General features: G+C 39.9%; 1 protein-coding gene across 2 annotated transcripts; it reads left to right on the top strand.

Annotated features, from left to right (window-relative positions):
• Positions 1-361: 361 nt before the first annotated feature.
• Positions 362-16,780, top strand: mindy1 (MINDY lysine 48 deubiquitinase 1). Of its 2 annotated transcripts, XM_051922774.1 has the most exons (11): positions 362-748; positions 5,594-6,630; positions 6,664-6,881; positions 8,365-8,422; positions 9,167-9,231; positions 9,564-9,722; positions 10,288-10,390; positions 10,469-10,611; positions 10,981-11,196; positions 11,380-11,520; positions 16,274-16,780. In XM_051922774.1, the coding sequence occupies exons 2-11, from the start codon at positions 6,189-6,191 to the stop codon at positions 16,346-16,348; spliced, it is 1,620 nt and encodes a 539-aa protein (XP_051778734.1). In that variant the 5' UTR covers positions 362-748; positions 5,594-6,188; the 3' UTR covers positions 16,349-16,780. The 2 variants fall into 2 exon arrangements, with proteins under 2 accessions (XP_051778734.1, XP_028649783.1); XM_028793950.2 differs by having other exon boundaries at positions 5,594-6,881.
• Positions 16,781-17,122: the final 342 nt, after the last annotated feature.

Here is a 17,122-nt window from a genome sequence, read left to right as displayed (position 1 = left end):
TAAATTGTTGTTGAAATCAATTAATAACAATAATTGGCCTGTGGCTAATAAATGTGTTGAAAGAAAACCAACTGTCTCAGATTCCACTTTTGTTGAAAATCCCTGACATGCCAGTGTCAGCATTAGATTCAAGATGCACTGATGCATTTATTTTTTGAAACACTGAAGCCATTTTGCTAAACGGTTACATTTCTTTTAGCGTTGTCTTAGCATTTTGAAGTTTCTCCTACTGAATTAGCCGAGTTCATACTCTTCTCTTTTGGGCAGATCCTGGTTCTCGAGTTTCTCGCCTTGATAGATGTTGCTCCTCCTGCCGCAAGGGGGAGCGCGTTAGTCGCGCCTGTCAAGAAAGTTGAGGCGGAACTGTTTTGAAGTCGTCTGTCTTTCCGTAAATACAGAGCCGAGTGCTCCGCGCCCTTCGTGTAAACTCTTTAGTTGTTTTCAGGAGTTGGTGGTCTTTATGTGTGAAGTGTATACAGAGCTGTGAAAACAACAAGCGGGAAGTAGAAAGGAAGACTAAACTCGAGCTTAGCCATGTAGTTTACTGTCGACCCCAAGGGAAAAAGAAGTGCGACTTTGTTTACTGTCCTGTAGTTTAATAAAGCTACTTAAAAGTGTTCTAAAGCCGATTGTCTGGTGGTTGTCAAGGAGTGAATCGGTGTTTTCGGCGAAAGTAAAGTGAACAACCCAAAGAGCCAGTCAAAATGATAGTTCATAGACAAGCTGCAGCTGTGTACTCACGAAGAAGGTGAGTTATTGTGCCAACGTTTACTATTAATCCTGTTTACTTTGAGGGCGATATCGTTTAGAAAAGAAACGCTGTGCGAGCTGAAAATAAGCCTGCGTTGAGATGCTTTCAACACGCGGCGCCACAGTCTGCGAACACAGTAGTCTGCTGCTCCCTCTCGCAAACCTCAGGGGACATCTTGAGATAGCTTGGGATTTTCAGTACAGTACTGTTGTGTGATGTTATGTGAGTGAAGGACTTGACGTTGAAAGTGTTACGAAGGCGAATTCGCTTTATCATCCGTTGTGTGGTCACGTGCATAAATCGGTGTGTGTTGGGGGTGGGGAGTTCTGTGTTCTTGTCGTCCTAATAACTGTCTGGAAACATGCAGATCAGGTACTGCGCATAATCTAATCCCCAGCTTTTTTGCCCTTACTAAAATATAGAAATATTCAGTTTTAGCTTCCTGCTAAAGTATCAGTAATTTCAAAGCTGAATAGTTCCTGCTCTTTCTTACCCGTGTAACGTGTCTTCTGATGATGCAGTCTGAGAAGTTTAACTGATGTTTGGTTCGCACACACCCGATCGGTTCATTAACGAAGATCGGGACCCTCCTCAGTCACAAGACTAGCGAAGAACGTAATTGGAATTGCTGGCTGAATAACAATCTGAGGGTGGAAATCAGAAAAAATGGCGGCAATGGATAAAGTGTCGTGAAAGCCCTAAAGAGACATTCACAGCAAATGAGTTACTGTTGCACCATATGTTCATTCGCAGAAATAGCGTCCTAGTAATGTGGTAGCGTGGGAGAAGCCAGCCGTTCCTTATCGAGAAAGACGGTTCTTAATGCAATATTTATAACTATCCTAACTGAAAACTGTTTCAGCATTTTTATATGTTGCTAATCATAAAACAATAAATTCTTTGTACATAAACTTGATCTGGAAAGAAGAATATAGTAAGAAAGCAAATATATATTGTAGATGTATACTGTATATACTTGAAAAGTAGATTATTTAATTAAAGTGTTACATGTTATACAGAAAGTCTGTCCTTTGCCTTGCATATTTTAATAGAAATCTTTGGGTTATTGCACCTTATTGGGGTCGTAAAGAAATGCACATGTTTAATGACAGTGCTCAAATAGGTTGTGACATTCAAGCAATGATTGATTGGTATTAGTGTGCCAAGAAAACAGGCCCCTCACCGTTACACTACCACCACCAGTCTGGACTGTTGGCACAGGCAATGTTGGGTGAATGGATTCAAGTTGTTTGAACCAAATTCAGACCCTACCATCTGTGTGCAGAAATCAGGAGATTCACCAGATCAGGCTACGTGTTTTCGCTCTTCACCCTGTGTAGTGTAGGTGAGCCTGTGCCCACCATAACTTTAGCTTTCTAGTAGAACCCGATGTGATCTTCTATTGTTGTAGCCCATCTGCCTCATGGTTCGACATGCTGTACGGTTACCAAAACCTTTCTGGCAGCTTGAACCAGTTTGGACATTCCCCTCTAACCTCTCTTATTAACAAAACATTTACGTCCTCAGAACTGCCACTTACTGAATGATTTTTGTTTTTGACAGCATTCTGAGTAAACTCTAGAGACTGCTGTGCATGGAAATCCTAGTAGACCAACAGCTGCAGAAATGGTCAAACTAGCCTACTTGGTACTAGCAATCATGCCACAGTCAAATTTACGGAGACCACATTTTTCCCAATTATGGTGTTTGATACTAATAACTGAAGCTCCAAATATATATCTTTATGATTTTATGTGTTGTGCTGCTTCCACGTCATTGGTTGAGTAGATAATTGCATGGAAAAGCACACGTACAGATGGTCTTAATTTGCTCAGTGAGTGTTTAGTGATTTAGTATGGTTAGAAGTCATCTAATTTAGACACATGTTGTTGAAACATAAAGAGATAAATATCATGCAGTATATTCCAGGAAATGTAGATATACGTAGAGTGTGTTTTTTGTCCACCTTTCAGATGCAATAAGTCGGTCACACACTGAGTGGATCAGCAAAGGTTTGCATAAGTAAATGGGACTTTGTAATTTCAATTCAAAAACTGTTACTATACAAAAAAAAAAAAAAAAAGCTTAAGGAAAAATACTGTTAAAATGTGTAGGTTGCCATAACTCTGCAGTTTCCATTTTGAACTACTAAGACATCTGTGCATCATCATAAAGATATCCTGCAGCCTTGACTGAATTGCACTAATTGGCAGAACCTTCCTGAGTTTGGGTGGGCTAGAGCTAAAGACTTTACCACCTCCACTAGTCTTATTTAGGCAGCTCTTTGTCTTGTATGCCCTGAAGTATAGGAATTAATACGATCTGTGGGGTGAGAGGGCTTCTAAACTATTTATACTCCTTGTGAGAAGGCCAGTTATAAAAGTTATTCTAAATTTCATTGGAATGTAGTGAAGCTAGTTAAATTCTGGTGTTACACAGTATTTTAATACTACTTACTTCTATTTGTGAAACTTGCCATGCTTTAAATTAATTTTAGGGTAGTAAGTGAATAATTCACCATAAAGCATTACAGTTCTGCTAGAAGAAAAAAAAAGCGCTAGCTTTTGCAGTGTTTCATAACCACACAAAATAGGCTTTAAAACTGTAGCTGTGATGACTCAACATTAGTTGTATGTAAGAGTTTGTACGTACATTTAAGACAAATTCAGTCAAACCTTTCTTTTAATATAGCCATATAAATAGCAAGAGTTTTTATGTACTTTTTCCCAAACTTAAAAGTAAATAACTATCAGTCATCAACAAGGATGACTCAATAAAGCCGTTAATAAATGATGTTACTGAAGAAGAATCATTCTGTTTACAATGATAGACACTTTATGTATTTAAGTTAGGACTATATTTGGAAATGATTCTCTCCTAAACTAATCCCAGCATCGAATTCATAGAGATGCCATGTCTAACTGCATGGAGGAATGTGGTAGGACTGTGTCTGCCCATATTGAAAACTGATTTGAGGAGTGTGAAGTTAGTTAACTATATTTTGAAGCCTGTGTAGAAGAAAGCTGTGATTAGTGGTGTCAAAATCATCACGTAAGTTTGAAAGTGTAACGGTGACCTGTCCTGCATCAAAGAGTTTGAGAGTATCATTAACCGTGTCTGTGAAAGCTGACACTGTGCTGTAATTGAGGTCAAAGTCAGACTAACATTTCTTCTAACTGGATATTTAAGATTTGATTGGTTAGCTGTCTATCTGGTTTCTTTAATAAAGTTTGAGTCATGGCTGCTTTAAAAAAAAATTTTTTTGTTTTCTTTACTACAGCATCTTGACACTTCATTTATTTATTATGTTGCCACTTTTTGACTACACCAGTTCAGTTTTCATGAATACATTTTGTTCACTTTCACAAAGTAATATAACAGATGTCCACAAAGTTTGCCAACAGTTGTTTTTATTGCTGGTAATTAATTATAGGGTGTCTGGGCTCTCCCTTAAAGATAGGGTGAGAAGCTCAGTCATCCGGGAGGGGCTCAGAGTAGAGCCGCTGCTCCTCTGCATCGAGAGGAATCAGATGAGGTGGCTCGGGCATCTGATCAGGATGCCTCCTGCACGCCTCCCTGGTGAGGTGTTCCGGGCACGTCCAACCAGGAGAAGGCCACGGGGAAGACCCAGGACATGCTGGAGGGACTATGTCTCCCGGCTGGCCTGGGAAGGCCTCGAGATTCTCCCGGAAGAGCTAGAAGAAGTGGCTGGGGAGAGGGAAGTCTAGGCATCTCTGCTTAAGCTGCTGTCCCTGCGACCCGACCTTGGATAAGCGGAAGAGGATGGATGGATGGATAATTATAGAGTTGTTTACACATAAGGAGATTGTGGGTTTGCTTCCCGGGTCCTTCCTGTGTGGAGAGCGCTTTGAGTAGTGAGAAAAGCGCTATATAAATGTAAAGAATTATTACTATTATTATTACTTGTATGATAACTAGTTCTGTTATTAATGCACTCCTCATTATATTCCGCATAATCTCCATTAACCCTAACAGTCTTGAATCACTGAGAATCCAAGAGCTTGTAACCCTCCCTTTGTATCAGTTCTGAAACTTGCACACACAGCCACTTCTTCAGTACCTTCCCAATTTCTCCAAACATTTCCACCGATTGTATCTCTGCTAGTTATGGTGCCGTGCTGTCAGTGCACAGGCTGTTGTTTTGTTCAGCTGCTCTTGGCGTGTGCAGACAAGTTTGGAGGGTGGAAGGTTGTGTTTGGCCGCAATTCGAAGTCCCAAAATTCAACTATGGGTGGGCTGAAATGCCAGGGTTTGGTTGCACATTTTTGCAACCTTAAGCTAATGTTGTTTTGGTACAATAAACCAATCTGTGTCTGAATTGATGCCCCATCTAGAAATCTTAGAAAACAAAAAACATTTTCAGCATTCTTGTGGCAGAGCCTAAGAAATTTTTTCTCACAGATTGATACAGCACAAGTATTTTAATAAAAAGCAAGAGCGTGTAATAAAAAGGAAATCGGGCAATATAACAATATTCATGAAACGAATACATATCCTGTATAAAACTGTAATATTTCATATGCTACTGTTTACTGAATACACAGACAACAGGGACACACTAAATCTTATTGAACTTCACAGCAGCCAGCAGTATTTATCTACAGTGTTTTACTGCTGATGTCCAGGCTGGGCGTTGGGATGCCGTGTGCAGGATATGGCAGATGTTTTTTTCTTCTGCATTCCTATATGAGGGCTACAAAAAGTCATTCCAGGATGATGATGATGATGTTCATTTTCTGTTTTAATGTGATTTTTGAATTTTATTTTTACTCTAGTTTCTTTTAATGTATAATCCAGCATTGATTTTTGTTTCCCAAACAGGTAATGTGATCTCAGTGCTCCTCTATACGTCTAATGCTGTAAGACTGCTGGATGATAATTGCTTCAAATGTAAAAGAAGAAAAGGAAGATTAACATTGAAGAAGTTGAGTTTGCTTCATTAACTGCAGATTTCACCACGACTTTTTATTTTCTTCAGTGAATATATTTTGTTCTGTGTTTTATTTAAAAGGGGTTTGCACTTTATAAGGTTTAATATACAGTAATTGTTCAGATATCTTATTGTCCTTGTAGGAAATATTTAATTGTTTGAAATTCTTTTTTTTGTTTTGGGGTGAAAGTGTCAAAGATTTCTATAGCTTGAGAAGCAGTGGTACAGTAGGTTAGTTGCCGTTTATTATATTATTTCTGTTTCAAGGTACAAAATCATCTGGGTAGAAGAGTTCAGTAAGTTAATTAGATAAGAATTATTTTGTAAGAGCAGGAAGCAACAGTGTGTCATCAAGACTTCAAAGTTCCTATATGTTTTGTTTCATTTAGTGAGTTGTTCATTAGGTTATTATTTCGTGTGTAGATGGAGGCATTTTAAGAAAGAAATCCCAAGTTTACCTGAAGGAATTGTAGCAAAAACGAAATTATGGACAGCCAGGATATAAAAGTTGGAGAGGTCATGAAAAACCCCACAATGGAAGAAAGGTTAGAGATTGTGGAAGAGCAAAGCCAAGAAAGTGCAGAGAGGCAGGGTAGTGTGGAGTGTGACATAAGTGAAAGTGCAGTCACTTCTCATTTAGTAGATGTAAATATGCTTGATAGAGAACTAACATTGGAAACTGGTGTTAGTGAGGTGGCTGATGGCCAAACACCCAAAGAATCGGAGGAATGTAGTCTACTGAGTAATGACCATCCGTTGCCAGATGAGTTGGATTCTGAGCATGGATTCATTCTTGACAAATGTTCAGAGGCTGCAGTAAACATGTCCAGCATAGGGAGTGCTGTGCAAGCATCAGACCTGGAAAGTCAGGAGGGCTCGGACCTAGCAGCGTCTTCTCCATGCACATCTGGTGTTGGTTTGGCTGAGAGTAAATCTGTTTGCCTTGCACCTATTGTATCAGTGGAATCTGCACTGCCTTCCTCTGCTCAATTAGAAAGAGATTCAGTGGCTGATGCTATGGAGGAAGGAGCTCATGCACCCTTATCAGAACCAGTTCCTGCATATTACTTTGTGAAGTGGATCAATTGGAAAGGAGAAAGAACGCCAATCATAACTCAGAGTGAGAATGGACCCTGCCCTTTGCTTGCAATCATGAACGTCTTATTTCTGCGTTGGAAGGTTTGTGTCTCATCTAATTGTTTTTTTTTTTTCTCTTTAATTTGTTGATCACATGGTAGTTCTGTTGACTTGTTCATTGATATTTGACTTTTATAGTATTAAGAAGAATCCATAAATTTCATACAGCTCTAGAGGTGTAGTGCACTTGTACCTGTTACTTTTATTCAATTTCACGTTTTAATCTTATATTAATATAATAATAACAATAATAATACTTTACATTTATGTAGCGCTTTTCTCACTACTCAAAGTGCTCTCCATGCAGGGAGGACCCAGGAAGCAAACCCACAGTCTCCTTACTGCCAATCAGCAGTGCTACCACTGCACCACCTACGAATTCTTAAAATTTAAAATCTTGAATCCATTATGTGCCAGTAGATATGATCTAACACTTTATATTTGATTTATTTTTAAACAAAAGTATTTATTAATTATTGTAATTGAATTCGTTTAGAGAATGTGAAGTAGAAGCGTCAAATATACAGTAAACTTGTTGGTACTGTCAGTAATTCAAAGGTGCGACAGCTGTGCCATTGAAGGAACACTGTTAACACCTAGTTTGGCAAAGTCCTAATCTGATGCCCAAACAATGTGAAATATTTATTTTGCATACTGTTCGTTGTTCACTGAAAGTTTGGTCTTAAATTAAAAAAAAAAAAAAAAAAAAAATTGAATTCATAGTAGGGTGTTAGAGATTCCCGTCTTTTTGTGCCATATCTACCAATGGTTTCATGAAATGAAACATTAATGATGTCACTTTTTGCCTTTTTTCACAGTTAGTTGTTTACTTAAATCCTCAATATAGTTGCATGATTTTATTGCAAACAGTAATAAATTAATCACATGCTTCAGCGATAAATAAATGAAACAAAAGTTTTTATTGCATCACAGTACGTACAAATTAGATGACTGTGTTTTGTTTTAGAATTCCCTATTTTTGGTGATTAATACTCCAACCCAATTCTCTTCCAAAAGGTAACCAAATAAAATAGTCTTTATAAACTGCAAGATTAAACAGATAACTCAATCTGATAATTAATTTAAAGTTGTATCTTCTTCATACACCATTCTTGACCTCCCTTTAGTTATTTTCACCAGTATTTTAGTATAACAATATTTTATTAATACTTTCTTGAACATTCCCATTGTCTGTAAATGTACTACCCAAATTCTACCCAAAGTAAATGGCTAAATATTACAGAAGAAGATAAAGGGACCTGATAATGTTGTCCAGTATTATTCTGTTCAGTTTAATTTTGTTTATTCATGTAAATCAGTACAAGTTCAGTGCACTTACAGAAATTTAACTGTACATTATTAAACTGCACTGCATTTGCATGCATAATATGTTAAAGTCATGCAAATATAAAGAGCTATTAAAATAGGCAGAGTTATGACAAGATGATTAAAAGCAGATCTGCTATTAACTTAAACCTCAACTTTTTAATATTTCAGCTACAGAGCTTTTGTTTATGTATTTTAGGCTAAGTTGCCACCTCAGACAGAAGTGATCACCACAGAGGAGCTGATGGCACACCTTGGTGAGTATTCTGAAGACAGAGTACATGAATTGCACGTTTGTTTCAATTTATTTCTGTGTTTAACCATTTATAAAGCCAATAAAGTAAAATCTTCCCTTTTAAATAAGGATCCTATTTGTTTTGTGTCTGTATATCCCACAACATAACATACAAATGACACGAATGTACAGAATGGCAGTAAATCTCAGCTTAAGGTACCATGACAGCAAAAAAAAAAAAAAGAAAACCACGCATGTCAGTGACACAACACAGCCAAAAGTGTCCCATGTACTTTAGCAGTTTGTGTCACGGTAGTGCTCTGCAAGGTTAGCTGTGAAGTCCTCAGTGCAGGGCACCAGAGGCTCTTGGTCTGCTTTGCCCGTCCATTTTCACACTCTCGCCTTTCGTTGATACGGACACCCACACACATATGAGGCAGTCAATGAGTAGTAACTTGTCTCTTGCCATTAATGCCACTGAACATGGCCAATGTATTACTTCACTTCCAGACACATGGGTTTGCACTTCAGCAACACTTCTGAATCCTGCTTCCAGAAGACTGTTTTTGAGTCTTAATTAGGTTTTTCTGTAATTTTGTTTTCTTTTTTCATTAAATATATTTTCTCAGGAATGTTCTGTCAAGTCATTTACCCCGGGTTACTCAGTTGTATCACTTTGTAGACGAAACATTATAGATCCACTGCTGCATGATTGCCATTTTGATATAATCTGATACTAGAGTGGACAAATGCTTTCATTTTGCAGGGGAATGCATTTTATCAATAAAGCCAGGAGAAAATGCGGAAGGGCTGGAGTTAAATTTTCAGCAAGTATGTATATTTCATACTAATGCTTTTATGTTGTGTTCATGAATTAGTTCAAGCATGCCTTAGTAATATAGACAGCTACGATATGATATTAAGTATGTAAAAGTGGTTTTGAAGGGTGTAATGCAAAAAGGTACAGCTGCATTTACCAGGCATCTGGATTTTGTAGTGTATTATTTAGCAAAACACAATTTGAAAATCTCAGTAGTTTTAAAACCACTTTTATCTCGCCAAATTGGGTACACATGCCTAATTTGGTTAGCTAGGATCAACATTGAGGAACTGCATATCATATTTATACATAACTTTTCTTATATGTAAACTTTTTTGTTTAGAATATGAGTGATGCCATGGCAGTCCTTTCAAAGCTCTCTACAGGGTTGGATGTAAACGTACGCTTCACAGGAGTGTCAGACTTTGAGTATACTCCAGAATGCATCGTCTTTGACTTGCTTAACATTCCTCTCTATCACGGCTGGCTGGTAGATCCACAGGTAAAAGAAGCGTGCATCCATGACTAAGCATTTTAAGATATTTTAAAAATAGATATACATGAAAATGAATCAAGTTCTTAGAACATCTTCCTTTGATAATGTGCAGCTGTTTAGTTACCAAGTAGCTAGTTGAAATGATGGATCCGAATTTTATACAGTCCAAGTCACAGCCTTGCAGAAGAAGATCTCTGTTTACCTTTGTGCCTGTCTTCAGGGCAGTTGCAGACTTTCATTGTGGTGACCAGAAGAATCGGGCTGCAATTAGAATCGGCCAGATTGAGTTTTCTCCACTGAGTTATATAATATATATAAAATGTGGAGTTTAACAATCTAGGATCATTTTGGAGTAAATGCCACTGCTGTTTTGAATAGAGAGGATCACTCTAGGTGAATTGATAACCTAGTTAGGATGCCCCATGATGACTTTCCATGGGCTACACCCAAAAGACTCATGACTAAAAAGTAATTTGGAAAATCTACTTAGTGGAATTGAAGATTAGGTATCATTTTTAAACATAAAGGTGAAAGGAACACTTGATTTTAGCTAGACTTTTCTCTTTTGCAGAGCCAAGACACTGTAAATGCAGTTGGGAAACTCAGCTACAACCAGCTGGTCGAAAAGATCATCCTCTATAAACACTCTGCAGACAACAACCAAGTTAGTGAAGGTAACCGGATCGTTGACTTGACTGTGTCAGATATATGCCTTGATGTTTTTATAACATCCTTGTGTTATGCCTCTGCAGGTTTAGTAGCAGAACAGTTCTTGGAGTCCACAGCTTCTCAGTTGTCCTATCATGGTCTGTGTGAACTCAGCACAACAGCAAAGGAAGGAGAACTGTCTGTATTCTTCAGGAATAACCACTTTAGTACCATGATCAAACACAAGGTAGCATCTTTTTTTTTTTCTTAATAAGAAGCATGTGTAACAAGCTGTACCCAAGAATGTGTGTATTTAGCTTACCAAATTTCAATAGGTCACCTGCTGATAAATTGAGTAGATGTAGAATATCTCGAGTCTGGTTGGATGGGCGATTCTAAATTGTCCCTACTGTGTGCTTGGTGTGTGGGTGTGTGTGTGTGTGTGTGCACGTGCCCTGTGGTGGGCTGGCGCCCTGCCCAGGGTTTGTTTCCTGCCTTGCGCCCTGTGTTGGCTGGGATTGGCTCCAGCAGACCCCCATGACCCTGTAGTTAGGATATAGCGGGTTGGATAATGGATGGATGGTTGACTATCGTTGCTATTCTTTGTACTCCAAAGGACCACCTTTACCTGCTGGTGACTGATCAAGGTTTTTTACAAGAAGAGAATTTAGTATGGGAAAGCCTTCATAATGTGGAAGGTGATGGCAACTTTTGCAACTCTGAGTTCCGGCTGAACCACCCTCCTGACACTGTAGCTCTGCAGCCACAGCCTGTGACAGCACAGGGCCAGGGCACTGTCAAGCAACAAGAGCAGCAGCGGCAGATTGACCAGGTAAACGTGCTTTATGTGTTATAGTGCTAAGACCTGCTTGCACTACTAAACACATAAGGAAGTGACTTCATTTGTAATTATGTGAAACCTTTGTTTTGAAATTTTATTTTAAAAAAAAACAAAAAAACAAAGCAGCTCAGTCTCTGTATCTATTCTAGTGCTTGATATTTAAATGTCTTGCAGGATTATATGGTGGCCATGTCTCTGCAGCAACAACAACAGGGTCCAAATGCACTGAGTGATTTGGAGCTGGCCCGACAGCTCCAACAAGAAGAGTATCAACAACATCACCAGCAGCAGTCATTGCCACCACAGCAAATGCAGGTAAAAGGAGAAATGGGAAGCTTCATTCATCTTTGATCTGATCCTGCTCTTTAAAGTGCAGTCGCATGGTGCAAAAGGCCCATCCTAATCTAACTTGCATATACAATAAATACACAGACACAAGATGAAACTGAAGTATAAATCCAGTCAGCCCTGAGGGAACTTGCAATCTGTTCACAGGCAATGACTGGGCTAGGAAGTCTTAGAACTCTGAGGCAGCCGTGCTCACCTCTGTACCACCATTTAGCTGCGTGTTGACTCTTTCATATCCTGAGAACATACGTTTTTAAAAAAAAAACAAAACTCGAGGACACTGCTCGGCTCATCAAGTTTGTTTGTTTAGCTAATGGTTAAGCTGCCCCAATGTCTCATTCAGACACTTCTTAAAGGTTGTCAAGGTTTCTCACAAACACTTTAGAAAAAGGGCTTTAGGGCTTGTTGTAGTACATCTATTAGTCATGGAAAAAACACCACTTTGAAATCCTTTAAACAAGTTTTGAGAATTTTAGAAAAGGTGTCTGTCTATACGTAAGAAATGTTTGGACACTAACCTCCAGAACAAATAGGCCGACTATTAAGGAACTTTGGAAAATTTGCAGTTGCTTGTTTGGTATAAGGGCTGATTCAGTTCTGTGTGCATTGCAACAATCTAGCTTTGAAATTGTAAGGTTAAAAGGTTTTAAAACCGATGCCAACAACAGCCAAACCTCTGCACACACATTTAGGACTTTGAAAGCGAGGTTTTGTGATTACATCCTGCATATATTTTGGTCAATTCACACTGTACACTGCACTTCTGTAGTAAAGTTGGAGAAAGTACATTGCTGGCCACATCAGGCTTTACCTGCTCTTTCCATTACTACTTGATCAGCTGTACCAACCTTACTGTTGGATTGCTTAGGAAACTAACCTTGCTGCTGTCCACTGGTTTATGAATTAGTGAGTAGAACTGCCTTTCCTGGAAACCTGAGTTTTTTGCCTGAAAAATCTCCACACGTTTGTCTACAAATATTTATTTTAATAATGAGAATGTCAACCACCAGCACTGCGAGAGCTAGAGGGTATGCTGTACATAAACACACACCTTCAGGCTTCTTTCAAACAATCTGTAGTGTGTTGGCATGCAACTGTGCACAAAAACCAGGACATAGATTAGCTTTCAAATTTAATACATGAGGCAACATATTTTACTAATGTTTGACTAATGTTTTAAAGATGTGGTTTTGATAACTTTCATGTGAATGTTGAGGGACGCTTCATGTGGAGCCCAATATCGGCAGGTATGAATGAATTGCACCTGTAAGGGAAACCTTCCATTTTTAATTTTTGGTAAGCATATGAACTTGAGCAAAGTAAATCCTCCCGTCATCGTAGCCATCCCTTCACAATGTAACAGTCTTGTGGTGCGCATAGGAAGCAGGGAGCTGGCAGAGGGGCTCACCCTGACGTCACACACATGGAAGTGCACTGCTTACAGCTTAGACGCTGCATCTATCTTACAGATGTTCTCCTGTTGCTCTCTGTGATGAAAATTTCTTTTGTGTATTTGTAACTGAAAGTACTCTTGGCCAGCAGCCACAACAGGTGAATTCTTGGACTGAGATGCACTCGTTTCAACCAGTCACCATAACCTCCACTGGAATTTGTCAACAACAAAACTGCCTAAGCTTCTTCCCTGTACTGCAAAATCCTGTTTGTTAATAATAATTTGAGCACTCGAGTAGGTACAGTTAAACCATCTTGTTAATTTTAAGTTTGCTCCTGCCATTACACTTTTAATATTCACAAGACGTTTTACTTTATTGTAATACGTTTGGCTCATGTGCCAAGTAAAATGTGTTGTTTACAAGGTGGCACTGCTGCCTCTCAGCACCTGAATACTGTGATCCTATTAAAGCCTGGCATTTCTATTTTTCCTCTTGCATCCCAAATGTCTTAGTAGGGTTGATTGGCAACTCTCAATTTTCCCAGAATGATCGTCTGTTCCTTATGATGTGTTGATGCCCCGGGGTCAGCCGTGTTGTGGCAGTCAGCACAGCAAACTTGGATTTGAATAAGCCGGCTTACAAATGGAAAGCAGAATGTGGAGTCGAGGTGCTCTTTTTTGTGTGGTTAAAGGAATACTCCACACTATCTTTTTTATTTTCCCTACCCCATGTCAATTGTAATGATGGCCGAGAAAAAAAAGAGATAAAAACATTTCTGATAGTATACAAGTTTGTAATACCCAATGTAGGACAACAGCATACAGCGTCAAAACCAATCGTGAAAAAAAAATCAAAACATTACTTGTGTCTCATAATCCGCATGGCAAGTCATCCAGTCGGTTGCTCCTAATTTTGTTTAATAAGTCACTTCTGGCAAACGCTCTGGTGAGTTGGAATGGAACGCGCTCAGATGTGAATGAGCATTTGAAGTGCAGACCTGCCTGACGTTGCTACATTTCTATTCATATCCACAACTGGAGTCCCTCAGGATTATTTAACAGCAGGTTGTGAAACTGCATGGATTAATCTGTGGAATCATCTCAGATTCCCACTCAACTTTGCACTGTTGCTATCAGAAGAAGTGTAGCGTTAGCTCAGTTACAGTTAACTCATCAACTGACTCCTAACTAATAACCTGGGGCCTTATGAGAAGTCTTCTATTCAAATGCCTGGGCTTGTCTAAGTGTGTTACACTTTAGTTCAAGGGAGCATTTACCAGAAGTTATTTATTTAGCAACACTTTTGTAAAAATACGTGTTTTGCAGATGGTTTCACCTGTGGATTGTGCTCAGTATTTGCAGTGTGACCCATCTTTAAGGTGTATGTGCAGTAAGTGGATGCAGGTGGTGGGTAGCAGATTGGGTGGGCAGTGCCCAGCTTCATTAACTGCAGTGTTGGATGCCAGTCAAGTGCTGCTAGGCTGGAATAACTTAAAGCTAATTCAGTTCCGGGGTTGGGTTGGGGGGGAAGGGACCACATGACTGTACTATTTGTTTTTATTACAGAATGTTGATGTAGTAAGGTCAAATGGAGGTGGCGGCAGCAGTAGTGCAGTTGTTCTGAAGAACATAGAGAAGTTCTGCTACTTAGGTGATCTGGTGAGTGCAGACAGATGACCAGGCACAGCAGTGATAGTGATGGAGCTGCCCCCCTATTCTGACTTCTAAAGGAGTCTCTCCTGCATTGAAGGGTGACGCTTATGAAAGCTAAATATGGTGTGCTGTGACAGTGAGATATGGCCAAGGACAGAACAGCGAGAAGAATGGTGAGATGGATGTGCAGCATTTGAGATGAAGGTGGTGTGGCAGTGAATGAGAGAACTGGAGTGAAAGGCAAAGGATGACTGGGTGAAGAGGTGCACCAAGATGGAGGGGGAAGGAGGTCATCCTCCTAAAGACGGCAGCGTTAAAGCTGTGATCAAGTGATAAGAATATTTTGGAGTACATGCACGTTCTATTCAAATAGTGATATTTGACCAGGTGGCCTTCGCTCTCAATCTCTCATCAAGCTGATTGGCTCAGGTTGTGTTTACAGCGTTTTGTAAGCAGAGAGTCCACCCCATCACATACATGCGAGAGGCCACAGGACATTAGAATACCGGCATCCTTGGAAAACCCCACATGGCTCTTTTTCAGTGTTCAGGCTCTCACCTTTGAGGGTGGTCTTGTATGTTGCCCCCAGTGTTCCCAGGCCAAACCCCCAAAAATTCCTGTGCTAGCAGGAGAAGCAAGTCTTGTTCTTCCTAGTGTCCTTTTTCTGTCTCTAAGGCTCCTTCAGTGGGCCATTTCCATATCATTTCTAAAACCTTTATTCTTATAGTACACCCCATCTGCCTGCTGTTCACTTCTGAGGCCACCGCTTTGCCGCTTTTCACCTTCTGGGGTGGGTGAAGCATCTTCTGTATGTGCAGAGAAAATGTGTGCATGGCAGTGTGTTCACTGGGTGTTTGGCCATTTTGGTTAATTGCAGCTGTTGTGGGGAGTTGATTGTTGTTTTTTGTGCCTCACTGTGTTTTTACAAGGAGGTGTTGGGTAATCTGTGCTCATTCCTTCAATACAATATAAATGAATATGTACAGCCAAGTGTTCAGTTCAGTTTAGTGCCAGGTTATTTTGTTAAGGAATATAGCACTAAAAATATTAAATTGTATTTCAGCAACAAATGTTGTTGTTCTTGGTGCACACAGGCACTTGCAAACATTGTCACCATACTTCACAGCAGAGGATGTTGTATTGTCACTTTTCTTACTAAGTGACAGCTCTCATTTCCACAAAGCGAAGTTCATTCCATTAAATGGTGGAAGTTAAATAGCAGGCGGCTGTTCACTGTCATGGTGGACTAAATGACAGGGTGTGAGAATTTGTGAACGAGATTTTTAGAACACAACTGCATTGAACATTTGAAAATAACCTAACGGCATCATGTTAGCAGAGAGACAGACCGTGGTAACACTGCTGCCAACACAACAAGGTGGTCAGGGTCCAAAGCAATGCCTGATGCATGCTGGGTTAAGCTCCAACAACCTTGTAAACGCTGTTATGAATAAGCAGGTCTGAAAAATGGGTGGCTGGATTATTTTAAAGGCAAAACATCTCTGTGTAGATAGAAGATTCCTAATCAGGCCTGTCCCCTGAAGTTGCATGTAAGTGTGACTGTGGATTGGAATATGTGGCCTTCATAGTCAACACTTGAAATAATTAACTCTCCCCTCGAGTGTCCTTCTTTATGGTGTACATATATATTTTTTTTTCTTCTCTTTGTTACAGAGGAGCCCTCCGCCAGCACGTCAGGGGCCAGAGCGGAAACAGAAGAAAGAGGACTCGGACTGTGTCATATTATAGCCAGCATCCACCTTCCAGAGCTGCTACTGATGACGCATCGAAGGGTACTGCTGCCGGATTAGGAGAATACTGTTTAAAGTTCTTGCAACTGGAGTTTTATAAAATCCCATCATGGCAATCTCTGGTTTGATGAGAAGGTAGCCTCAAACTCACAAAGAACTGACCTGTTCTAACAGTTGACCGAAGTAAGTCTGGCCTGGGGAAAATCCCAGTTTGAAAAGCATTTGTGACGTTCTGAAGTTGGCTGCCCCTTGTGGAAGGGGCACTGTGAAGAGTTGTGGTTGTGGCCGTGTCAAGCTGGAGATGTTCGCAGTTCAAAGCACAACGCTCGGTATGACCCTGTGTACTTCTCTACATACACAAAACACTGGTTGCTTTGTATTTAATATGTAGGTTTACGTTGTCTTAATAAAAACCTTGAAAAAAAAGAAAGTCCCGCACCCTGGGTTGTGCTCTTAAGTACCTGTAAACGTTCTTTGGGTGGATTTGCTGTACCTTTTTAAGATGTGACGTTTACAATTGGGCCATGGAGTGGCTGCTATAGATCAGCACAGTTTGTGTTGAAGTCGCGTGTCTCTCCAAGTCTGCAGGGGTCTTACAGCCGCAGCACACAGGCTGACTGGCACGTTTGAACTGGACCTGCATGGACGAGTAGCCTGTGCTGGGTGGGCATGTGGCTCCAACAGGACTGGAACTGGAGTGTATTTCTGTTATTTTAAATTGAACTGTGCTCTGTCACTTGGGCTGCAGGCTTCATGAGAAACAGCTGGTTTC

Source organism: Erpetoichthys calabaricus, chromosome 2 (assembly GCF_900747795.2).
Source record: "Erpetoichthys calabaricus chromosome 2, fErpCal1.3, whole genome shotgun sequence".
Classification (NCBI taxonomy): Eukaryota; Metazoa; Chordata; class Cladistia; order Polypteriformes; family Polypteridae; genus Erpetoichthys; species Erpetoichthys calabaricus.
Note: the sequence above shows the minus strand (reverse complement) of the source record. Positions and strands in the feature narration are given on the sequence as shown.

Coding starts and splice junctions, on each gene's coding strand:
- mindy1 (XM_028793950.2), top strand. CDS start 6,189: ATGGACAGCCAGGATATAAAAGTTGGAGAGGTCATGAAAAACCCCACA. Junction 9,232..9,563: donor TGGAGTTAAATTTTCAGCAA/GTATGTATATTT, acceptor TTTTTTGTTTAG/AATATGAGTGATGCCATGGC. Junction 11,521..16,273: donor TGCCACCACAGCAAATGCAG/GTAAAAGGAGAA, acceptor TCTTTGTTACAG/AGGAGCCCTCCGCCAGCACG.